General features: G+C 40.7%; 1 protein-coding gene across 4 annotated transcripts; it reads right to left on the bottom strand.

Moving 5' to 3' along the window:
* Positions 1-20,925: 20,925 nt before the first annotated feature.
* On the bottom strand, positions 20,926-25,652 carry LOC132998709 (COUP transcription factor 2-like). Of its 4 annotated transcripts, XM_061068451.1 has the most exons (4): positions 25,587-25,652; positions 25,169-25,550; positions 23,317-23,859; positions 20,926-21,200 (listed from the first exon to the last, which is right to left on the bottom strand). In XM_061068451.1, the coding sequence occupies exons 1-4, from the start codon at positions 25,650-25,652 to the stop codon at positions 20,926-20,928; spliced, it is 1,266 nt and encodes a 421-aa protein (XP_060924434.1). The 4 variants fall into 4 exon arrangements, with proteins under 4 accessions (XP_060924434.1, XP_060924433.1, XP_060924432.1 ...); XM_061068450.1 differs by having other exon boundaries at positions 23,317-23,841; positions 25,169-25,652; XM_061068449.1 differs by having other exon boundaries at positions 25,169-25,652.
* Positions 25,653-26,256: the final 604 nt, after the last annotated feature.

The following is a 26,256-nucleotide window of genomic DNA, read 5'->3' on the forward strand; positions in this document are numbered from 1 at the left end:
GAGGAGACACTCCTGATGCTTTCTGTTTGACTCAGTGCTGTCCAGGCTCTTTATACTCTCCTTTACAGGTGTGTCTGCAGGATTATTATGGGCTGGGGTCCACAATGTTAGGCCTAAACAAACCTTTGAAGGGAGGACTCCACTGACAAACCTACTTTTTAAACACAGCATCTAATCCGCCAAAGTTGTTCTGTCTATTTGGTCTTTGTGTGTCAAATTACCCTTTGTCTCAGCTGGTTTTATGCCCCTGTTCTTTACAAATGGCTTTTTAACAACCTTTACAGAGGCATATACGTATGTAAAAATCTAATTTGTGTGACCCAAATAGCATTCCCTCAGTTTCTGATGACCTGCGTAATTGAAATCCCCTGTGTACCTTTTATGACAAGCTGTTAAAGTTGTACCAAAAGCTGCGTGTCCCTCTGTGAGGATGATAGACGCCCTATTGAAACTCTTGCATATGTAGAAGATGGTAATAGGTTCCTGTGGGACATGTTGCTGTGGCCGTGCCCGAGACGGCTCGCTAGTCAGAAAAAAAGAAGAATACTAAATTGTGTGGAACAGACCAGTTCATTGTATAAAACCATCATGGCTGCCCGTCCATCAGGGACATTCAGTGTGTATGCTATTATCATTTGTTTACCGACGCATAAATGCAAATGTGTTATGTTTTTTCATTAAATTTGTTTTCTATTGTTTAATGAATCTGGGTTAAAACTTAAGCATCTTTTATTTTCTTCTTTACTTAATTATTCATTTGAACTGAATGGGTCCAGACTGATAAACGATTTTAATTTAATGTCAGGTCTAATGCAGATTTTTAAACGTAAAGAATTAAATGTTTTCTTGGTTCATAACAACATTCCCTAAATGTAATTTGTTCTCTCGTCTCTAGAATATATGAACTCTAATTTGTTCAATTTAATTATCATATATAAACCTACTACACCTCCCTTGAATCCTGGCCTCAAATAAAGTGTAAAGATGAATTGTGAAAAGAATGTGTTTTCTCTCAAACACCCCCCTCCCTCTCTCTCAATCTCATCAGCCCTTGTGATTAAGGTTTGGCATTGGGGATTGTGCTGTCTTTTTGGAGAGATATTTCAGCTGCATTTCTGACACTCTGAAAGGAGAGGAAGATAAAGGAGGCGTCGGGGAAAAAACTCCTTCCCGTTGTGTGAGTCCTAGAGAGGGCCTTGAACCCTGCCATTCACGCCTTTCTCTCCATCAGCTGAGTCTAATTGCCAGAGAGGACAGGAGACCCCGGGCCCGATCGTTCCTTATCCTCTTTAGCGCTTTCAGGCGAGTGAAAGGCGAGCTTCTGCTTTTGATCTTTTCTCTGATTCGCTTTTTCTTCTCTGTCATCCCTACCATCCTCTCCTCAGGAGTGACACCAGCTCCTTTCACTGGCTGCCCCCGTCTCCATCTGCCCAAAATAATGACCAAGGCCCAGGCATTATTAAACAGAGGTGGAGAAGGGAGGTCAGCACTGGGAGAGGGAGAGGGGAGGTCTGGATGGGGACTCCAAACTCGTCTAAGCAGGGGTGCCCCCATTTCCAAATCTACTCGGTAGCCTCTCTGTGTTCCCCCAGATTCATCCCTTAAAGTTTTCATGGCCTTAGCCTGCAGAAAGCCCATTCTTTAGCAGAGCATGGACGTGAAGGCTCGTCCTTTCCCAGAGGCACTGCTACAATAAGACCCCAGGCTGTTTGAGACAATGGGGCCTGTGTGATCTCTCAGCCAGACTCGGGATGAGACGATGCCTTGCTTGCCAGTCCCATGGGAGGGTAGAGCCAGTGGTCATTGTTGACAGCTAATAGACAGCATCTTTCCACTTGCAGGCCCCCCAGCAGACTGTGTCATTTCAGGTTGCTTAATAACAACACTCTGGCCGGACCCACGCAGGAATTCTATCGAGAACAGCAGTTTGTTTGCGGATGAAAATCATTCCGCTCACAAATCTCAAAAGCCAACACTGGGGGGTGATTGGATGAATGCAGCCAGTGAGCAAAGGCAGCATTCAGTGGGGGAAATTCAATATAACATATGAAAAGAGAAACTGGTCATATGTCTGAATAGAGCAGAATAAGAAGCACGTCATTCAGAAGGAACAATAATACAGACGTTTTGCTTTTCTATGAGCGGAGCTAAGGCATACTGACAGCTAATAAACACGCCGACACACGGAGTGCAGAAAGACGAAGATTAACACTGTGCAGATCCACTTTTCAGCACATATTATAAATGCAGACATTGTGTTTTGAGTGAGTCAGATCAGTTTTAGAGATGATGTAACTGCTGTCATCTGGCTGACAGCTGGTCTAGTTTCCCGTTGGGATGAAGAACATGGGCTCTTTGAGAGCGTACAGGGACAAAAACTGGCTTTGACCGAGTCGATGTCCTCGTTTGACTTTTCAGACTTTTCACGGCCTCAGTGACATCTATGAAAGACATATGTAACATCTGTCCCATTATTGGTGGTCAAAATCCCAATATTATAATATATCAAGCATTAGCTGTAATGTTTTCAGAGTACCCAGCACTATCTGTGGTTCCTGAGGAGCAGTCAGGCCACAATCGACATTTTCATCCCCTGCATGAAATAACAAAAGTCTTTCATCTACTCTGAGCAGAAGATATAGCACTTCAATAATTTCCCTTCATCCATTTTACTTTTCTGGTGGTCTGAGAGAGAGCTACATTTTCACAACAGCATGTAAAATTCCCGAAAGTCATCGTCCAAAAGCCCCATGCCTACAGACCCCCCACAAAAAACAGCTGTGCTTTGACTCCAACATTATAATCCACTTTTCATGTGGAGGAAAGCAGAGTGAGAACTGAAGACAGAAATTATTTTTAACGTCAGATCTTTTACTTCAGTCGCAAGATAAAATGTAAAAAAAAGAATAGAATTGTTCAAACAATAGGAAATAGAAAAGATAAAATAAATAAAAATACAGAGAACATAATATGCACCTTTCACAACACATGGATATACTGGTTGGAGAGAAATGTCCTTGAGTGCAGTTGTACTGGATGATTGCAAGAGTATGTCTAGTGTATTTGTAAGGTAAACAATATAAATAAGAGTATAAAATGGTAGGGGTATAAATTCACAGTTGTGCACTAAATTGCTGTATTCTATATATAGTATAATGATATAAGGATATATATATTATAATGTAATGTAAATAGTTTGAGATTCTTGCAGTTAAGTGTGTATTTCATGTGCTGTTTTTTTGCAGTTGTATTTTTCTCTGTGCCTTCAGTGTTTGTGTCCCCCCCTGTTTTTGTATGTGCAGTAGTAGTAGTACTAGTAGTAGTAATAGTAGTAGTAGTGTCAGTGAGTGGCTCAGGCCAGAGTGTGATGGATCCTGGAGTGCGGGCAGAGGCGGGGGGAGAGGAGATGGAGGGTGGGAGGAAAAGGGCAGAGTGTTAGGTCAGGCTGATAGAGATGTCAGCGCTGCTTCAGTAATCTTGTGACGCCTAAGAGACCGGCAAAAAAAAAAAAAAGAGAGAGAGAGAGAGAGAGAGAAAAAGCAGGGAGGGAGCAGGGTCGGCTGAAAGACCAGCGGCTTGCTGACAGCAGAAACAGGGACCACCCCAACAACAGCAGCAGGGGATGCTGGGAGGGGAGGGAGGGAGGGCTGGGAGGGAGGGGAGGAGGGTGCAGTTTGGTCGTGGTGGGGGGGATGGGGGGTGGGGGGGCTGAGGAGGGAGTGAAGCTGCGGGGGGAGGCTGATCTTCAGTTACACATTATAGCTGATAGTTAACCCTCCTCCTCTCTGCAATGTGTTGGAAACAGAGAGGTTGGCGAGCCAGTCGCCGCCACAGTGGAGGATTTAAGCCCTGTCTACCTCAGTTAACGTTTCCAGCAGACTGCAGCTCTCTCTTGGAGCACCCACTGCAATGTACCTAATGAACTACACGCCAGTGAGGACGCCACAGGAGATTAACGATCAGGAACATGGATTCTGAATAATGGAGCTTTCCTGCAAACGCCCTCTTTATACATATACAACCTCTCTTTTGATTTCAGGTTTAAATCTGACATTAGAATATATATCCTTAGGTTAATAGTTTTCCTCAACAATCCACCCACATGCACACACACACACACACACACACACACACACACACACACACACACACACTATGTTTCCCGTGTTTTACATAGTAAAATCTCAGAGCAGAAACCCCATGTTGTGTATTTGAGTGTGAACGTGGAGCTTTGGCAGTCTACGGTTTAATGGCCGCTCCAGTAATGAAATGTGATTCAGGTGGTAGATGGATATCTGCAGTGAAACATCTCTTCTCATTTGCTGGCTGCTGCCCAGACATCGCCTTCCGCTCGCTTCGGCTGTAAAGTGTGATTTGCGGTGTTTGGCCTTTTGTCTGGAACGATTACGTTCACCATTAACAAGCTGTCTTCTGTTATTGTTCATATCAATTAGAGGTGGACAGTAATTTGAGCTGATGGTGGAGATGGTGCTGAGGGTTTGGTTTGGACGAGTATGGGGGACGATTAATGTCACAACAAAGTCCAGCTTCTGTTCCGATCTTCTTGTCCCCGCCTTCTCCAGCAGCAGCCTCACTGAAATGGATTCAGAAGGGGCTAAGACAATATATAAAGAATTATTATATTGCTACATATATGTAGTAGTTACAGGTTTCTTATCCTATTATTTGCCATAGAATGGCTGAAAAAATATTGTGAATTGTGAAAGTATTATTCATTTAGTACAATACATTATACACAAGAAAACCTGATTCTGACCGCCAGTAATGTCAAAAGATTAAATCTAGCTTATTTAATTTATTTTAAGGTGTAATTGAATCTCACTTATTTTTTGATAGTAATTTGAAAATGTTCTGCACCTTTAAATTAAAAAAAAAATGTAATTAAAATTCATAAGAAAAAGAATGGTACAATTTTAATTGCCACATACAGCTTTGTCTGCCCATGTGCAGACAGTTGCCTATGTTGGCGGCTTCCTTGTGCTCTCCCTTGTGTCGGTAAATCCTTGAAACAGACCATTAAAACCGGGACTTTGGTTAAGGAAGGAATTTATTACAACCAATGGTGTGTTATAAATGTACTTAATCACGGTTATGATTCATTTGAAACGTTTTTTTCTATCAGATGTGTGTTTTGATAAATTACCATTAGCTAAGGTTACAGTGGCTAACTTAGTTTAGTATAACTTTAGCAGAGACAGGGTCAGCGATCTGCAGCCTGGAAGGAGCCCTCCTCTATAGTTTGTTTGCAGAGTACAGAAATTCAACATTATCATCAGTGTTCTCAGGAGTGAGTAGAGGTCGTAATTTGGTGTGAGCAGACAATTTATCAAGCGCTAACATTAGCACAGTTAATGACGTAGTTGACCATTGTAGTAGAGAATAGGTTACACTTGGCAACTACTTTGACTTTTAATGCTTTAAATATATTCAAAGCAAGGACTTATTTTTACTCAATTAGAACATTTTGTATGGTACTTTTTACTTGAGTAAATTTTTGTCCATTTATCCATTATTCTTTTACTTAACTAAAATATTTGCATATTTCCTCCACCTCTGGTCACAACGAATCCCGACCTACAGGACCTGGTCTTCGAAGGTCATGTGTTTAGAGACCACGAAGTCTGAACCTAATTGTTGCAGCCATTTTGAGATGTCTGACTATTCATGTCACCCTTTTAGTTATGTACTCCTCACTTTGTTTTGTCTTCAGTGTTCTTGGCCATATTTTCCTCTAGAAAAGTGATTTGTCAGTGGTGCACAATGAATCCTGGGATAAGTTGGCCCATAGAGGATCCACTCATTGGATTCTCTCTTGCTTGGAAATTGAAGGATACATTTACAAGGAACCTTGAAATGAGACAGCCCAGTCACGCTGCTGTCGTCCAATCATTCTTCAAATGCAGCCCCCAAAGGACGCAGCCCTGGAATTGGGACACAGCTTATGTAAAAAAAGACATGGCCATCTTACTTTAAAAAGCACCAGTGCTTTGGCACTGCCGTACACAGAAATACATATTATTTGTCAAAGCACAGCAGGAGAGAAATCAGAGAAAGAACTGAACAACAGAACAGTCAATGCATGTGCGCTTTAACCATATCCATCCTTGAGTTGGGATTTTTGATTTTTGAACTTGTTTGTATTTCTACATTTTTCAGTAGAAGGGTTGCAAAATTCCGGGAATATTAAAAGTTGGTAACTTTCCATGGGAATTAACGGGAATTACCGGGTATATATGGGAATATAGGGGAATTAACGGGAATTAACGAAATTAACGGGAATAAACTGGAAATGTTGAGGATAATTTATACTAACTGTATTAACCTTTATCATATTCAGACATAAATATAAACATTTTGTTTTGTCATAGGCTGATTTGAGCCCTGAGGAAACTTTGGGGACTTGACTATACGCTTCTGCATCGTTGTGTCATTCTTAACATAGGTCTTTGCACAGTTTTTGCAAATGTACACAGCCTTTCCTACGTTGGATGGGGTGAAATGCCTCCACACATGAGATAGTGCACGTGGCATTGTTCTGTAGAATAAGATGAGAAAAAAGTTTGTAAAAAAACACTAATGCAATGCCAGAGATATAAATAGTTAGCCAAACAATTGGAATCGTCTGTAAAAAATATTTTATAATTGATGGATAAATGTATGGAAATAGGCTAGATGAACAAATGAATGAACAATCCTCAATCAGCATGCTAATATATTTTCCCCAGTGATATCATCGAAACTTACCTGACTAGTCCTGCACACTACAGCAGGCCTCAATAGCCCTGCTGTAGTGTGCAGGATGCTGGGAATTATCTGTGCATGTGATGGAAGAATGCACAGTGGAGGGTTGAAACTCAACGTGCAGCGTGTGCTGCATTCCATACATCTTTAAAATAGAGTCTTGAATAATGTTTTTATTGCTCAGCGTTTAATTTGCGTTTTTTTTTTTTTGTTTGTTTTTTTTCAAAATTCCCGGGCTTAACTTCCCATGGAAACTTTCCGGAACTAAATTAAATTCAGATAACTAAAATGAATAAAATGTTTCTAGTGGAGATGCCTGCAGCCAATAAATAGCGAGCTGGTATCAGGGACTATCGTCTGAAGCTATCGTCTGTACACAACCAAAGGTGTGTCTATGTTAGCTCCACTGTGGCCCACCACTGTCCATACCTGAATGGACCCACAAATTCCTCGGAGTGACACATCCCGTCTCCAGCTTGATCCCAACACTGCTTTAATTTATACTTCTAGACTTTGTAGTTTTTAATCAGTTTAAATAAAGTTTAAATGTATATTTGCTGTTGCCATGTGGGCTGAATACAACAGTGCTCTATGTTAGATACCAATTATGAAAAGACTTAATACTGTTTGTAATGATACTGAGTGATCATAGAGTTGGAGGGTCAAATAACGGCTGTCAATGTAAATTCCTTGCTGGACTTGGGTAGAAGGGAAACAATGAATTCAGAGGTTCTTCTACCAGAATAAATAAAATGTTAATGAATGATTTCCACCTATAAAAGTAAGTAGAATTAGGATCATCTACATCTGCACATTGAAATAAAGTTTACAAATAATAATAATAATAATAATAATAATAATAATAATAAGTGCATTACTAATGCACTATAATTTAATTTATTTTCCTTGACAAATACCTTAAACGTAATAATAGATATACATAATACAAACACAAAGCAAAGTCCAACTGTATGATAATTGGTCCTCATGTCCAGGTTGTAATCAGAGGAGCGTTAACTGTTAAAAGGAAAAAGGAAAAAAAAAGACTTTACTTACGTAAACATTCAAAGGAGATTTACCTTTTTCAGCCCAAAGCAGTTTCTGTATTTATTTCTTATACAAGAAGATAAAAACATGTGTATTGTTCCAGAAACAGCGCAGAAAGTAGTTGCTCCTAAATGTTTACGTAAACTCAGAGCTCCTTTCATCTTGATTATAGTGATAGCGTGTGTATAGATCTTATTAAGTAAATAGAGGTGAAAGTTTAATAGTGGAGGGAGGCTTCAAATAAAATGAGAGGGGAGGTCCCTGATTCACTGTTTGAGAATTATCACCTTGTCTTGGATTAGATTTACTTTGTAGACCAGGGCCTGCAGAAGCATGCCCACACTGGTGCTGATTTCAGTGTGGATGATTGATCCTGCTGTACTGTGGCATTAATAACACCTCATACATGGGCAGCAGTCCAGTGCTGGAGCCTCCTCCTCCTCCTGCCCCCTCCCTCGTCTTTGCCCGCGCTGCAGAGAGGGCTGCAGGATGCCCGTCAGTGGCAGGGCTCACATAATGACTTATTGATATGAAAGGATGCTGAGTGACCCCTGAGTGCATTAGCATGCCAGCTATTGGCAGTGCCACTGCTTTACCACTCAGAGCTTTGCTAATGCAATTACCTGTAGGTGACCTGTACACACAGGTTCTTCTGCTGACACTATGTTGCTGTTTGTGCATCTTCGCCTTCATCTTCTCCTTCGTCTTTTCTTAAAAGACACCAGTATCTTAAAAAATTAAGAGTGCCTCACTTATCAAACACCTCTAACTAGAATAGCTAGTTAGAGGTGTTTGGAAATCCTGGATCCGCTCCCTAATCTGCAGCAGAATTTCAGAGGTTCTTCCCTGACCCATCCACCAGGCTCAATCCGTTCAGTTGTTTTTGTGTAATCTTGCTTATAAACAAACAAAGGAACAGGGGTGCTGTTGAGCTGTTGAAGGTCTTGCTGTTCTGGGTTTGTACCCTCATGGTTGAATGCACCTATTGTAAGTCACTTTGGATAAAAGCGTCAGCTAAATGAAATGTAAAGTAATGTAATGGCTGACAACAGAACCTTCTTGGCTTAGATATAAATGGTTTACAAAGCTCAGATTTTCAACTGAAAGGTTCTCACTTTGCTGTTTTTGTTAACTTCTATGTGTGGTTTATTTGCCAGATTTCCTCAGTGTGCAGCCAAACACATTTTTGAAACATGCTACAGTGACTGTAGACTGACATGCATCTAATGCATCTTTAGTTTTCAGATAAGGCTCAAAAAACACATTTCAATTTAAGGTTTGTGGATGACTCTCCAATATATATTTATATTGATATAACCACATGTAGATGTGGTTTACAGATATGTTTTTGAATGATGTTTTGTCCCTGATGTGACAATAACAACAAAAGAATTCCCTCATGTTACCCGCTTGACATCCTCATACATCGAGATGAAAAACATTTCTAACTGGGCCAAAGAAATAATTCAAGGGGGCTTGGAAGAGAGAGAGAGAGGAGGTGGCTGCTGCTAGATTTCCAGCATGTCCCCATGCGACAGTCCTTCGCCCAGGGCCGCCCAACACAGCGACATTGTGTGCCTGTCATAACTGCCCTTCAACGGCAGATGAAGCTGTCAGTAGGACGATGACTTTATTCTGACAGCTGCTCCGCCTTCTCTCTTCAGAGCTTTGCAAATAAATATGTTGGGTTTCAATGCTGCCAAGCCAGACGTTGGACAGTGGGTCAGGGGGCCAAACGCAGTGCAAAGGCATTCCCTTCCCCTCGTAACCTGCTCTCAATGAGCCTGCTCACCTCGCCAGGGCAGCCATTCAGCATGAGCCATCCAATGGGCCCCGGGGCCCCAGATCTCACACACACTGCCCGCCCAGGGGAATTCTGAGAGCCCCTCTCTCTCTCTCTCTCTCTCTCACTCTCCCCATGACAGCCATCACTATCTCTCCCTCTCTCTCTCTCTCTCTTGTCTCTGTGCATCGCCAGAGAGCCAAAAATATCCTGTGCAGAGAGAGCCACGTATACACTGAAGAGTTCAAACCAGCGATGACAGAATGTGATTCAGTCTGATGAGGATGAAATGATTTTCCCTTGCTGACTCACCGTGACAAGAAATACAGTATTTATTTATAAGGTTTGGCCTGGTGAGACTTCATCATGCAGCTAACAGAGAGGCCCTGCTTTATGTTTTGCTGTGTGAATGGAGCTGACAGATCATCTGCACAGTGAGATCCGCTGGACTGTTTAACACTCTAAATCACGACACAATTTATTTCAGCTGTTTAATAAGGGGTTTCACAGTGAGTAATACAAAGTGAAAAATCTGCAACATTTTAGATTAAATAACATGAAATTAAAAGTACCTTTAGTAGAGTTTATATCATGGCAAATAAAGACTGATCTTATATCCAAGCCTCTGTGTGGTATCAGAATTAAACAGAAACACTAATAAATAAAGAATGTTACTCAGTAGAGCCTCAGCCCTTCACCATGCACCAACAGCACAACCCTTAAATTCAAACAAGGCTTGTAGCTGAGACCACATTATGCTTCTCAGCTACATATATGTAGTAGTTACAGGTTTCTAATCCTATGTGTTGCCATACAATGGCTGAAAAAAACTATTCAGTAAAAAACTCATGTTTTGTATTTGGATCTGCACAGAATTGCACACATTTATAAACATAAGTTCTATACATATTTCTGAACTTTTTCAGCATTATTTACAAATATTTCTCTGAGAAATCAATACAAATGTACAAACACATCTTTATACTAAGTTCTGTATTTTAAGTCCAGTAGTTTTTGCTGAATACTCTTAGTAAACAAACAAATGCAGATGAAAACATAACCTGCTTAGCTTAGGTAATTTATATGAGAATGACTCACTCCCACAAAAGCCCCATATTATCTTGATAGAACTCAAACCTCCAACAAAAGGCCCTATCTCGCAATTTTAAAGAAATCCCTGGATCCGCCCCTTTGTCCGGATATCGGCGCTAACATTTGTTACCGTACAGCAGCTGAATAAAGCTTTAACAAATCCACTAGATCCAGATTTTTATTTTGATCTGCACCAAATTGCACAAACTCATAAATATCAGCCTGTTTAATAGTCCAAATTGTTTTGTTTTCATCAAGCTTCATGAATTGTCGCTAGGGAAACAGGGAAAATGTCCAAAAAGCCTATCTCACAATGTTAAAGAAAGAGAAAATTAGGTCTTTATCTGCCCCTTTGTGCAGATTGACACTAACATGTATTGGGTTCTTTCTTGGCCCATGTTCCATCTTTCCACCAAGTTTCATGGAAATCGGTTCAGTTGTTTTTGCATAATCCTGCTGACAAACAAACAAAACAACCAACCCTCCAAAAACAGTGATGTGCATATAATATCAGCTTGTTTATTGCATTACTTGGACTCCATATTGGCCACATTTCCTGTATGTGTGCTTCTATAAATATTGTGAAGTGTGTCAGCATAAATGAAAGAATACACCAAAATGTTCATCAGCGTTTTCATGATTTTTGATACACATTCCCAATTTTTTTTCTTCAGTGAGCTCAACCCAAACCCGATTCCTGTGTTGGGTCAGCCATGTCATATTCATTTTTTTATGCCTATTGTTTCCTCTCAGATACATTCCTCCAAACACTGAGAGGCCGGCAAGAGAAGCATCTCTCTGGAGAGCCAGCTATGTGAAGCTCAAATGCACAACACTGGATACAAAAAAAAAATGGCTCAGAGCAAAAACATCACAGTCAATATTCTGTAAAACTGCAACAGCGAAATTGTTTCTTTTCCCTTTATATTTTATTTCTATGTGTTTTCACCATTTTATGAAAACATCAACACTGACAATTCACACCATGACCTCTGCTGCAGCTTTAAACCCCAATCCACATGGATGAAGCTTAATTTAACATTGTGAAATTAATATTTAATTTTTTACTTAAAATTGTTTGCTCTCCTACAGATGTTAAAAAGAAAAAATCCAATCGTGGATGTGAGAGAAAAACAAATCCTGGAACCCACTATTTTAAGTACATTTCACTTAGTCTCCTATTATATAACAGCTTACAGCCTCCCATTACATAACACATCTAAAGGGAGATACTTTGCACGCAAACCCATTGCACAAACTGGTGGATTAAAATTAATTTCCCCTAATTTGTGTAGACATCTTGGACTTCAGGGTTCAAAGGTCAAGGTCACTGTGACCTCAATAAACACGTTTATGGATACAATTTAAAAATGTAAAGTGCTAATTATAAAAGAAGACAGTTAGTACTTTTTATGAAATTCATAACATGAAGTGTGGAGAATTATGGATGTGAACTGTCACTTGAGCGGTTGGTGGTGGTGCACGATCATGAGGTGATGAGTCTCTAAGAATCCGAGATGAGCTGAGGCTGCAGCAGTTTATTGTCACGAACTTGTAAAAGTTTAACAACATTCAAGCTGTTTATTTTTTACACTCTCAGGTTGCAAAGCTGCATATTGTATTGCATTTTCTCTCACTTTAAAATAGATTTTCGCTCCACCCCCATCCCATATGTCCCAGCAAAAAAAGTCCTAAGCAATAAGAAAATAAAACATCTGAAACATCAACAACTCTTGAATTAAAACAAGTTACATTTGAGTCATTAAGCTTATTTACACATCCGCACTCTCCAATTTCCTCAACAGCGAGATCACAAACAACTGGTAGTCAGGAGATCAAGGGGTCAGAGGTCACAGCACACGGACAATATTCCTGTGACCCATGAATGATCATTGATGATTTACAAGTGCTGAGGAGGAATCAGAGTCTCCCTGTCTTTGTTGGGATTAGGAACAATGCTACGCTGTAGGCAACAGCAAACACAGCAGAGAAATGTACACGAGGGTTCCCCCGTGTTATCAGTGCACCGACACGTCTCTACGGGCTTAACAGGGTCCTCACGAATCACTGACCCCTCCCCTCAGTCACTGAGACATTGATCTCATAGTTTGGTGTCACGCTCAAAGTGGCCCTCGGTCCTCAGAGGTCACAGAGATAAAGCCTGAAACGCGGCTGTCCAACCTGTTTAAAGTTCTTAAAAAACTTGAATAAAAACAATACAAAATCATTCAAACTGCCCAAAATGCAATTTATGGATCTACAGTGTTTATTACGACCAATGCAATTATTTTAGCTGTACGTTTATATTGATTCTATTTTTAGATGTGTGGTTTCACAGCAGATAGTCAGGATGTTGTAGATTGTCATTAGAGCTGAAACTCTCAGGAATCAGATGTGATACAGTGTTTTTTAATGTCAGACTTTTTCCTGTTTCTCTGTCATCAACACTGTTGATTTCACCATAGTGGTGGAATATGTGTGAAATTTGATCTGTATCCGAATGACAACCTATGAATAACATACTCTTATGAACAGAGCTGAAACAAGTTATACAAACCATTTAACTGTCAAATGACCAACGTTGTGGATTAAATGTTTGTGAGTTACCAGTGTCCGAGTGAGTGACCTTTTTTTATCGGATATTTATTTGATTACTTTCAGAAACACATGACATATAAGATCAAATGTCTGAACTGAGGAGTTGTTCAGCTTTTAATTGTTGTCAAGAACTTTGGTTGCACATATTTGTCCGGTTCGACTTATTTTGCTTGTTATATTGCAGCTTTATTAAGAAGTATTTTACTTAGTAATATACAAAATAAAAAATATTTACTTAATGATTTCCATCAACTGCTGTTTTTCCAGGGAAAACAGTTGCTGCAGTCTGCAACACAGAGAGGAGCAGCTCTCTATGATTGAAATTTTTTTTGACATATTGAAAACATTGATTATGGCAGCGAGTAGATGATTTGAAAACATCCTTTACAATCTAAGTGTTTACTTTGTGTGGGAACTGTTATGTTGTGAGGTTTCGACCTTAAGTGCTTTGCGGTAATGCATGTTGGGAATTGGCGTTACACAAATAAAATTGAATTGAACTAGACTTATATTAGTGTCAATAAGACAGTAATAGTGATATTCCACACTTATATTCCAGGACCTTTCAACTAAGTTGTTTATTAAAAATGGATCTACTATCTGTCATGACTATTTTTAAAGACTTTAAACTACATATATAGACATTTTTAACAAGGAGCCAACATTTCATTTAGGTCTTTAATAAAAGTAGATCTCCAGTGAATCCTGCATTTGTCTCAGACTCTCTCATGCTGCCATACTGTCTGATTTAATTGTTGGCATGTTTTTCTTTATCCCAGTATGATTTTGATCCTTTTCACCCCAGTAGCCTGTCAGAGAGAGAAAAAGACTGTCCAAACAGGAAGATTTGCATCTTAATGGGTCTTAGCAACATCAGAGGCCCTCTCCTCACTGTGCTGTTCAGTGTCACATGCACTTTTGCATCAGTTAGTATAAAAAATAAACAAAAAAAGACTATTTTGCACAGGTTCAAAAATCTATTGTGCCCTCATTTAGATTAATACCCGTTCCAGGAAGCTTGTTTGGATCGCGTTGTAAAAACAGATCACTGATAGCAATGTATTAGTCGGGGGGGGGGATTAACATGACTTTCGCCCTGCTTTTTGTCCACAATAAAGCTTTAATCTAGGCTCTGACTGGGAGGCCGAGCTGCCAGGGCCAGGCCAATGAGGTGCCACCCTGTCTGTGGCGAATCCCCGCCCCGGCAATGGGTTTCTCCTATGGTGGCGTTGCTGCTGCTGTGGCCGGGCCTGGCAGCAGACTGCAGTGACAGACGCTCCCCTGGGATTCCACCTGTCAGCCACAGACACACTAATCGACGGGCCTCGTCTAAACTGAACTCCCTGCCACCTCTCTCTGTCAGATCTTCATCTTCTCATTCGTGCGACAGACTCCCTCTGCCTGTGCGCCCCACCCTCTCCTTATCCAGCCCAAGCTCCGCCCACACACCAGCAGGCACACAGCACACCAACATCACAACCGTTCAAGCCTGCTGCACCCAAACCACATTCATTCTCTCTGCTAAGAAAAAATAAAACTCCAACATGATTGTTACTGGTGCGGACGAAAAGATCTAAAATCTTCATGTGCATCTACTTCTTCCAAGAACCCCCACCTCCCTTGCTTGCAGCTTTAATGTGATGGAGGTGGGCTTTAATGTTCTGTAGTAATTGGGAAGGAGAGGGAGACTGTTTAAGAGGAGGAGGAGGAGGAGGAGGAGGAGGAGGAGGAGGAGGAGGAGGAGGAAGGGTCATGGTCAGGTTTCGCATGGAGGTTATTCTGCATCTGTCTCTTAGCAACAACAGACCGCTCTTTGTACAGTCCTTGAGTTGATTGGTGCATCTCCCCCACCACCACCACCCACTCCCCCACCCCCATCGCAGAAATATTTTGCGAGGGGGTTCCTCAGCAGACAGGCTTCCTCCCATATTCACTGCTTTTAAGATTTTTGTTTCCATGAGCGTCAGATGGGCTCGCTGAGGCGTGGCACAATCGTTGGAGCTGAGCCTGCCTCACTGTAGATTTCAAGAGAGAGAAAGAGAAGAGAAAAAAATGAAAACCCGATTCAAAGCAAAGCACAAATTGAAATGTGTCAGTGGGCGTTTGAGGTCAATGTTCCTTGAAAGATGATTAATACAAAGACCTCCCTCGTCAGGTTTTGGTAAATAACATAAAAAATAATGTTGACTGTATGAGATTCTGGTGACGTGACTCCCCTCGCCTCGTCGTCCCTGAACAGCTCACCGTGATCGTGTCACCCTTCACTTTAGCCAGTGTCAGGGGAAAGGGCAGCCTGAGGTCAAAGGTCAGTGGAGGGAGCCAGAGGAACCTCTTGATTCACAGTGTCAGCTTGAAGACATCAGAGCAGGGAGCCAGGGTGGCGTGATGTCAGTCTGACACATAGAACAGGATTAGAAGGGCAATTTGGGGACAAGGAGGAGAAAAAAAGAAAGAAGGAATGAGCTTGTTCTCTTTTCTCAGCAACTTAGATATTCCAATATGTGTGTGTGTGTGTGTGTGTCTGTGTGTGTGTGTGTGTGTGTGTGTGTGTATATATTATATTTATATATGAAGACGATGAAAGAATGATTTTCAGTTTGACCTCACCTAATTCAGAGAGGCAAAGACTAAAATGTGTCTTGTAAGCCACTGATCACCTGATGAAAGAAGGTGTTTCTCTGATCTGACAAGGTTTCATAGATTTTCTTTCTGCACAAATTGTGAAGCTGCTTCTCAGATGAATTAGCCTTCAGGTCTGTTTAATGGCAGCTCCCAGTAAAGATGGAGCTCCATGTGACCAAAGTGCTTTTAATTGTCCTGAACGTCCAGAGTCTGACATAGTGACACATTCACTGAAGCCACCTCCTGCAGGGACAAGCAGCAACTTTGACTTTATTGCCTCTACAATATGTAATGTGATTGATTAGACTCCTGTTGTGGCAAAATAAAATAAATATAAAAATCTCGCAAAATAAATTAATAAGATTGAAATAAATAAAAACTTTTGGGACTTTTTACTCATGATTTATTTATATTATGCTTGTTATTTTGGCTCCAGGCCTCAAGTAATGGTCTTTTTTGTATAAAAGTACCATGATATAAGTTTAAAAACGTATAGCTTTTCCTGATCTGCAGCGCTTTTCAACTTTACAATCTTCACAATGAAAGCCCCCTAAAATAGATAATTAAATAATCAGATAGATGCAGAGATACAGAATTGTATTTAATAAAATTAAATACAAATACAATACAACCTGCCCCCCCAAAAATATGTGTAAATATAAAGTCATGAATACCACAGTGTAAAATTAAAAATTTGGTCAGGGCCCAAGCCATACACACTCTCAGGAAAATGTATTCTATTTTTTAATATTTATTGTTTTTTAAGGTAATGAACGTATTTCCATGAAAATATTTTTTTTAATTAAAATGTAAAAAAGCTTGTGCATATGATGCAAAATAATAATAACAATAATAACAATAATAGTAATAATAATAATTGTCATTTAAAAATTAATCCACTTCAAAAAAAGTGATATTTGCATGAGCTGTGGGAGAAGGAATGAAGCAGCTTATTATAGTGCCACACTGTAAACTTGTAAAAACACCTATAATAGAATTAATAATAATAAAAATAGCATTGCAACTTCTCTCTATACGTGTACATGTAAATGTATTAAATGAACGGTGGATGTTAGTTTAGATAAGAAGTGAATTATTTCCGTCTCAACTCATATTTCAACCTCAGCTCTCGTCTCGAGGCTCAACACTATTCTACAGCGTCATAATGATCAATTGATCTATTTTATACGTTTTCCGTTAGAGTTATTAAAGGGCATGAGTCCCACAATGAGCTCAACTCCACCACACACTGAGAATAAAAACGTTTAACGAATGAATTATTCAAAATAAAAACGGTAACCGGTAAGAAAAAGCAAACGGACTTCCTCGTCTGCTTGTTAAAGGAAAATAAAACTTCGACAGCAGACGAAATGTGGGATTTAATATTCAGGTTTTCACCACTGTTAAGATCCTCTTACTTTACAACAGGTTATGTAGCCATGATGACTTTGTGCACAGTTAAAAGAAACTTAATTAAAGCTTCTTTTTTTTTACTTTTGTACACAAATTCATTTATTTGTCTATTTGTTTATGATAATTTATTTAGCAATATCCCATTATATATATATCTGTGATAATGCAAAACCGACTGTGTGTGTTGAAATGCCGGCTAATTATATGAGAGAGTCGTAATTGTCGGTTTAAACATGCCGTTGAAATGATTTCAGAAGCTCCAATGCGCATTCATGTCACATGACAAATAAACGTAGAGCGGCCACCGCCAAGTATATTTCATTTAACTTTACATAGTAATTTATACAGGCAATACTATGGGACTAATTCTTATTTTACCAATCGGCTGAAAAGCTTAAATATCAAAAGGAGGCCGTAAAACTTATTTGTACAACCTATCTGCAGTTAACAGGGAACAGGCAGCGATGCACACGTTGGCAGTGAGAGATTCATATAATACCACATTATTTCTATGTATACATACAGCCTATATCACCTTAACAATATTTGATGTTGTGCTGTTTTTAATTCACTCCTGAAGCATCTATATATTGTATGAATTCCACATGTAACTCGTCTTTAACACATTATTTGTTTTCCACTCATTTCCAGAAGCGTCCTCAACAACGCATTATAGTATTTTAAGTAAAAATAATAATAAATAACATTACACACGCACACATACGCACACACACACTGAAATAAACATTTAGGCTGAATAGATAATTTCATAACAGCTTGATTATTATTATTCGATTTGATTCACGGCATTTCTTATTTGATATAACACTGTTTATATGCTTTAAGTTGAATGGTAATTCCTCATTTGATTTTAAGACAATCAATATTTTAAAATTCGGATTGGTTGCTTCCTGTCCTGACTGCTGCTTGGCTGAATGTGAACAATGCTGTGTGATGACTGACCGGCATCAGCTCCGCACAAACAGTAAACCTGGACCAGTCTCAAATGAAAATCCACTGGAGCAACAGTTGAGGGTCCGCTAATGAACTGGTCCTCCGTGTTTCTGCATGTGGACCTGCCCGTGTGTGGGAAAGTGCTCCATGTTTCATGTTGGCCCTCCGGCTCGTCGGGGAGCTCGGGGCCGTGCAGCGCCCAGCTTCATCCTCCTCAGGGTAAACTGCAGTGACAGAGCACGCGGGGGCCCCTCATTAGCTCTCTGTCCGCTAAGAAGCAAAGAAGCTGCTCTAATCCTCTCTGTCCCTCAATCTGCCAACACAGACACCATTAGAAATCCATGTTCATGCTGCTCTCCTCCCTCATGCCCAGTTTAACATACCTCTATCAATCAATGGATCACTTCAAAGTAAAACTGAGTGTTTGTTAAGAGGTGTTAAGTCAGTGATAAGTCGAGAAAACGGATTACTATAGATTTTTGACTTGAAAAATACATTTCATTGCTTATATTTTGGCACTGTTTAACTGGAGCTTGCATAGTGTCATGCTGTACCATAATATCTGGTCCGTCCCACAATAATATGTGTGTGTTCTTTTTTGTTTGTTTCACTTTTTTAAAAACTTTGAATGTTGATTAATACGCAGACATTTACTTTGGTCCAGTAACTGTTTAACGAATAAGATATGAAAAACCAGTATAAGATCTAAAACCTGCATCAGCTGCTGGGCAAAAATGTAAAGAATGCATGCAGGGTCAACAGTTTGTTCCTAAGTGTTTCACAGTTTTAAATGTGTTTCCGTTGGTTAACTGCCTGATCAAGCCCAATCTAGCGTTACAGTTGGAGACAAGTTAAATGTTTTCCTGCAGGAGGTCTTCAAATAAAGCAAAATCAAATAAATCCTGACACACACATTAAGCCTCTCAATGGAGAGCAATTAGTTTGATTAAAATGTCTGATTAGTGACAACATTACAGTCAGAAACAGGCTCCAGAGCAGCAGACAGCTTTGTGGGACTTTCATTTTCTCACTCGTGTGTTTAGTGACACACACATGTATAAAACACACATTTCTTTCAGGTGGGCCGGGGGGCAGTCACAAACAACACAGAACTGAAATGGCAAAATAAATCAAATACACTTTATTTATAAATCTTGAGTTATAATTTAATATGGTACCAATATGTTAACCAATATGCTTTCACAGTACATCAGAGTGGTTGTCAAAAAGAAGTAAACACAAATACACACTCATACACACACGCACACAGACGCACGCATACACACATAGACAAACATTTTCAATTCAGCAAATATACCCTGCAGTGGTCAATTGTGCCGTTTAGCGGCCTGGGCTCATAAACGCATGAATTCTAATGAAATAGATTTGACCTGGGAAGTTGTGCACAGTTCACACTGTAGTTATACATCAGGCCCAGTGCTCCTTAAATCTCTCTCAGACAGTCAGTGTAAAACACCTGGAAACATATATGAATTAGAAGTGTGTGGTAATGCATCACTCATTAATCCTGTAGAGTAATGTCATTACTTTTCACTGTAAAAAGTTATACGAGAAAAGAAAAACTGTTTTCTTCATTTTGCGCCTCTAAATATTAAAATGTCACATTAATGTACAGTTTAGCAAACATTCAGCCTCCAGCCTCTTATTAGTTTTTGCCACATTTAGCCTCATTATAAACTTTGTTCAGATGTGACATGAAAAGAGAGCTGAATTTCTCTTTTCAATTCATTCATGTGATGAGAAACAGGGTTTCTGATCATTCAAGGGAGAAAATATAAATTTTTCTCATATTATTTGTAGTATGCAAAAAAGTAGAAATGGAAGAAATTATTTGATCTGCCAGAGAATAGTAAAATATTGCAGGAAATATTACGTAATGATACTATCTATGCAAAGATTAACAAGTAATGCATTACTTGGCGCAACCTATAACACGGATCATGAGAAGTGCAGTTTCCAAAGTTACTAAAACACAGCATTAATCTCACCATTCTGTTGGTACACATTTAGGCTGGGTTTCAAACACTTGTGTTAAATCTTTCTGAAATGTTCCTTTAGTCCAAAGTGCCAAGTCTGGAAGGTATGAAACAAACAAACAAAACGAAAAGAAAAAAAAACAGATAGACACGAGACAATCCCTGCAGGTTTCTCACTGGCCAGGTCAAAAATACATGAAACATTAAAAACATAATTTACAAGCACGATAAATATACACAAAGGGTTTGAATAAATAGTGTTTGTTATTCCCCCCCAAAAAACAGACTGAGTGGTCACCACACTGTAAAAAAGGTCCATCATTTCATCACATGAATATTTTTTCCCCTCTTTGAACAAATTAAAACTTCTGCCAGTGTGGTCGGGTGATTCCTCACTGCCCAAAAGGTGAATTTGTTTCACAGATCTTTCTGGAAACCTAAAAAAACAGCAAAAGGCAGGTCACTCCTCAGGAATCAAGAACATGTTCAAACTAAATTAAAAAATTTACTTGAAAATTTCTGTAATTATCTCATGACACTGGCAGTTTATTTTTCCCTTCTTCAATTCAACAGATTTTTAGCTGCAGTCTCTGAAATGACTCTGTTTGAGGTCTGAGACCTTTCCTGACCTTAGCAGCACCACAGCCGCCTTCTCCTCTACTGAATGGGCATGTAAGGCCAGTTGAAGCTGCTGCCAGACAGCAGCATGTCCCTTATCAGAGTCTCTATGGGGGTTTTCCCCACCAGACGCACGAAGAAAAGCTGCTCTATGACAGAAGACGAGACAGTGCGGAGGGAAGGCAGGCGGAGCAGCAGCTTCCCAAACCTGGTGGGCTGGTTGGGGTACTGGCTCCTTACGTACTCTTCCAAAGCGCACTGGGATTTCTCCTGCAGACCCTCCACATGGGCCACATCCGAGAGACCACAAGCATCTACAGACAAAGAGGACAGAGGGAAAATAAGTCAAGACCAGTGGCTCAGGCAGAGAGAGGATCAGCAGCAATATTCTATAGGTTAGGGACTACACAGCAGAGGAAAGACAGGTGGCTAATTTAAAGTTTAACGAAAAATGGATGAACTGTGATCATCACAAGATGAAAAAACAACCAGAAGGAAACATTAGTTATATGTTTTGAAAAATCACTGAGTGAGTTAACAGCTCTGATTAAGAATAGAAAGGAAAAGACAGGGCAGCGGACGGCAGTTTATCTTGTTCATCCTTTGGAACAGAAGTAGGAGATCAGTAGAGTGGATACATTACTAACTGTGTATAATATTGAACAGAGTAAATCAGTCAGTCAAACATGGTCAGGTAATATTATACAAGTGCAAGGTTGTTAAAAAAGGATCACTACTGTACTGAAAACACAAGGGTGGAGAAAAACAAATCTGCGTTCAGTTGACCTATTGTGATGAGTTGATATCTCATCAATCTGTGGCCATCAGGGATCAAAGATGGCGCTAATCCTACCATCAAATATAGAAGTTCAGAACATATAAATAAGGAAACAATACTGATGTATCAATAGTCCAGCCACATCATGGACTGTGCTCCTTCCTTCACGTAGTATTTCCACACACTACGTGTGTACACCCTGTTTTTGTACTGTAGTGCTGCAGGCCGGATGGCAGCAGGGGTTAAAGAACGGCTACTGTGTCCCAGTTTAAGGACACGTGTTTGGATGTGCTCATGGGGACTGAAATAGACCTAGATAGGAGACCTGTTTTATTTTTTACTCTGCTGCCATTTGTCCTTTGGGTCCAGCAGTCAAACATCGTGACTGATGAAAAAATAACTAGTATGCATTCATCAATGCAGTGATTATCAAAGTCTAAGAGTTAACTAAATCAAAAGACGTAACAATTGAAATGTATTGTATGAATAAAAACACATCATAGGATGTGTGTCATTCATTTTTAAAGCAACAGAATAACATTAATAAATAAATATATTTATTTTCTAAATTTAAAGATGACAAAGTGAATTTAGGAGTTTTCTTTTTGGAGAAAATTGTATTTGAATTAGGTAAAGACTTTTTAATCAAATACTCTACGAAAGGCTAATCAACAAAATAATATAATATTAAATGTTACATTTCTGACCCTAAATAGCCAGTCCTGTTGAATTTTTTCACTGGAGGATTCATTCTAAGTGTTTTACATTTTAGGGGCCGCAGGGATTCGATGCTGTTTGTAAACTCAACTTATCTTAAAAGCAGCCCCTTAAATGTTGTAATAAAAACACACTTTACAATTCTGATGGGAGTAATTATGCATCTATAGGGCTGTATGAGCTCATCAGTAGTAAATAAATTACGTAAGTTATATGAAGAAAATTATTTTCAATGAGAAACATAATGAATATATATATATATGTGTGTTCTTTTTTCATTTCGTTCTTTTTTAACGTTTCGTTTTCGTCTGTATAATGACCCTGGAGGTCAGATTACATTCTAACTTGTTGGCAAATAAAGGTTGTAAATGTATTTATTTATTTAATTTACTTATTTAATATTTTTAAAGTAAGGAAACCCCATCTGAATACATTAGCCCTAATTTAAACAACCCAATTTTTTTTTTTAAACAGGTGGGGGACATTTGTTTATTATAAATTGTTTTTAGAACACGAAAATACCCATTCTGTAGGGCATTGGTTATATATGTTGTTGTACAACAAATCTAGTTAAACAGACTATTCAGGGATTTTAACCAGCTTTTGTGTCGCAATTCACAAGTCTACACACCACCATCATTATCTAAATATTTGTTCTTTACAAAAAACTATTTTATTAAACTGATGGTGATTTCCGTTACAAAATGATTTATTAGGTGCGACGCTTTTTTCAACCACTCAGTTCGGCCATGTTGTGCACAATGCAGCTTAGACTGATATATTAATATACATTTATTTGTCCTTCTCAGTTTAACTACTTTTATTTAGTTCAAACTGCTGCAGGACATAATTTCCTCAGCTCCTGTAGCAGGGCTCAGCCTGAGGCCTCCATGTTTGCACGTACAGACGGACAGACGGACAGAGGGAGGGTTTACCTGTGGTGAACAGAACGATGGCCTTGATGCAGCTGTACTCCGCAGAGTCCACGTGCAGCACCTTCAGCTTCTCCACCTGCTCCTGGAAGACCCGGATGTGGTCCATGAAGGCCACCACCCGGTCCGCGGACATCGGCGAGGCGTGCAGGCCGGCGGCGGCCAGCAGCGGGGCCACGTGCACGGGCATGGAGCACTGGGCGGCGTTCAGCACGAACAGTTCGCTCCAGGTGAGGCGGAGCAGCGCCACCTGGTCCGGAACCTGCAGGTCCGGGAAGAAGGGGATGTTGCGGGCCCACTCCACGGCGCTGAAGAGCATGCGGGCCGCCAGCTCGCAGATGTTCTCGATGCCCATGATGTTGTTGCTCTGCAGACACTGAGAGCCGAACCTGGAGGTCGGGTAGGGCTCGGCCCGCAGCAGCAGGGAGATGTATCCCGACAGGTAGGAGTGACACTGCAGGGGGTCTCCGTTCGTCAGGGCGAACTGGCCGTGGTAGGACTGGGTGGGAATCCTGCCTCGCTGGACAGCTGCACAAAACAAAACAAAACAAACAAACCAAAAAGTCAAGAAGCATCACAGAGGGAAACAGAAATAGTTAAATACATCTTGAAAAAAGAGATGTTTATCAAAACTGTTCGAAATCATATACACCCCCATACACACACACACCCTCTCCCCCGTTTTGTAGCCAATATAGTTGAGTGGTATAGCCCATGGTGGACTGGCTCTTCAGACATGGACACCAGGCACTTTCAGGCAGCTCCAGAACAGACATTCAGCGTTGTTAGGAAATAATACATGGTATGATCTATATATATTTATTTATATATATAAATATATATATATATGCATGCATTATTTAACAATGGAGGTGCTGCACGAAATTCAGCCTGTTTGTAGGCCACGACCTGCGAGGTGTCTCCGCTGGGTTGTGTGCATTTTTATTTTCCATCCTAATGTTTTAAATTCAAGACCAAAACTGCAGATACCTATTTTTTTTAATGGTGTGTTAACTTAAATTGTTTGCTTTGATAGCCCATGCCAAGCGTGTGTTTTATTTTCCTTAGTGTATTGCTATTATTATTTGCTGTTTTACTTTTTATTAACGTTTATTTGGATTTGTTTAAAATAAGAAAAACATTTATTATATAACTCTTCTATTCTGGAGGCTGTAATGGTGAACTACAGTTAGCTACATTCGGGCCTGTACGACCAGCATGCATTATGAATAGCCTACGCACAAATACACACACACACACACACACTCACACACACTTACTTACACATACATAAACACGGCCCACATGCACCTACATAATCCGAAAACGTCACGCAGATAAGGGCAACAATTTAACGGAAATAACATTGGAATCTACAGTATAAGCTCGCAGCTCTGGTATGGTATTCGAACATATGACATTTAATGCAGCTCCGGGCTGTTTCAGACACACAATGGCCGCGTAAGACGGACACAGGAGGAGCCACAATAACACACTCATCATGCTAGTGGATGCTAGCTGAGCGCACTAATCTGCGGGATATTAGGACACACAGAACACACACCACAATACAAACAGAAGAATAATATATATGAGAGGCTCCATCCCAAATAACCGGAGTCTGCGCACAAAACAAAGGCAACATGCCGGCGTCCAGACGGATGGAGATACTAGCTAGCCTATATACACAAAGGCAGCATGCACACAATTAGAGTTTATTGTGTTCAAACTAAATAATGTGGACAAACGCGCAGTGCTGTGTGATATCGAATATTGTCTGGACTGTATAAGGTGTGGTGCTGAGCGGCTCATGTGTCAATACCCAGAGCAACAAGAGGAGGATGCCAGCGCGTACCTTCCCTCCTCATGCCGACCTTCAGGCATTTCTTGAGGCGGCAGTACTGGCACTGGTTGCGGTGGTGCTGGTCCACGGGGCAGCTCCTGTTGGCCCTGCAGGTGTAGCTCAGGTTCCTCCTGACGCTGCGCTTGAAGAAGCTCTTACATCCCTCGCAAGTGAACTGTCCGTAGTGCTTCCCGCTGGATTTGTCCCCGCACACGATGCACTCGATTACCTGGCTCTGCTGCTTGTCCATGGACGAGGAGGAGGAGGAGGAAGAGGAGGTGTTGATGTTGGTGGTGGTCGCGGTGGCGGCGCCGGACGGGTTGGGCTGCGGTGCGCCCTGGGGAGCCGCCGGGGGTAAATCCAGAGATGGCGCCGGGTTCATGTGTCCCGTCATCTCCCCGGACAGAGACAGAGGCGCGACCTGGGACACCGGGGAGGAGAGGGTCCCCTGGGGGTCCCCGACGCCCTCCGTGTTTCTCCACGCCACCATAGCCATATCGACCGTCACCAAAACTTTGTGCGCCCAACTTTTTCTATTTTTACGCAATAATCAACGCACGGGATTTGTTGGCGAGGGCTGCTAACACGCGCTCATTGGAACTGCGGCATCGTGTGGTAAATATCAAAGAGTCACTCCGGGAATGTAACGGGAAAAGGGCGCACGGGATAACGCTAATAAAAAGATCACGCGCGACTTCACAAGGACGGAATGCGCAGTCACCAGAAACAGCTTGGGCGCGAGGCACATCCAAACAACCAGCTTCATTCAGACGCAGAGAATATCATCCACCGAGGAAACACCAAGACGCGCAACACTGAGCCAAATCCACCACGGTATCCCAGACCCATCTGAAGTGGGATCCTCTCTGTCCGCCGTGTCCAGCTCTAATGAGAATAGCGTGCGAGCAGATCCCTCCTCAGTGATGGAGTCTCCGGACCAGGCTCTCCAGACGCTGCCTGCTCCCCCGATCAGTCACAAGTTACATTCAAAAGACAGCGGAGAGAGGGAGGAGAGAGCGAGCGAGCGAGAGAGAGAGAGAGAGAGAGAGAGAGAGAGAGAGAGAGAGAGAGAGAGAGAGAGAGAGAGAGAGAGAGAGAGA

Source organism: Limanda limanda, chromosome 3, assembly GCF_963576545.1.
Source record: "Limanda limanda chromosome 3, fLimLim1.1, whole genome shotgun sequence".
Lineage (NCBI taxonomy): Eukaryota > Metazoa > Chordata > Actinopteri > Pleuronectiformes > Pleuronectidae > Limanda > Limanda limanda.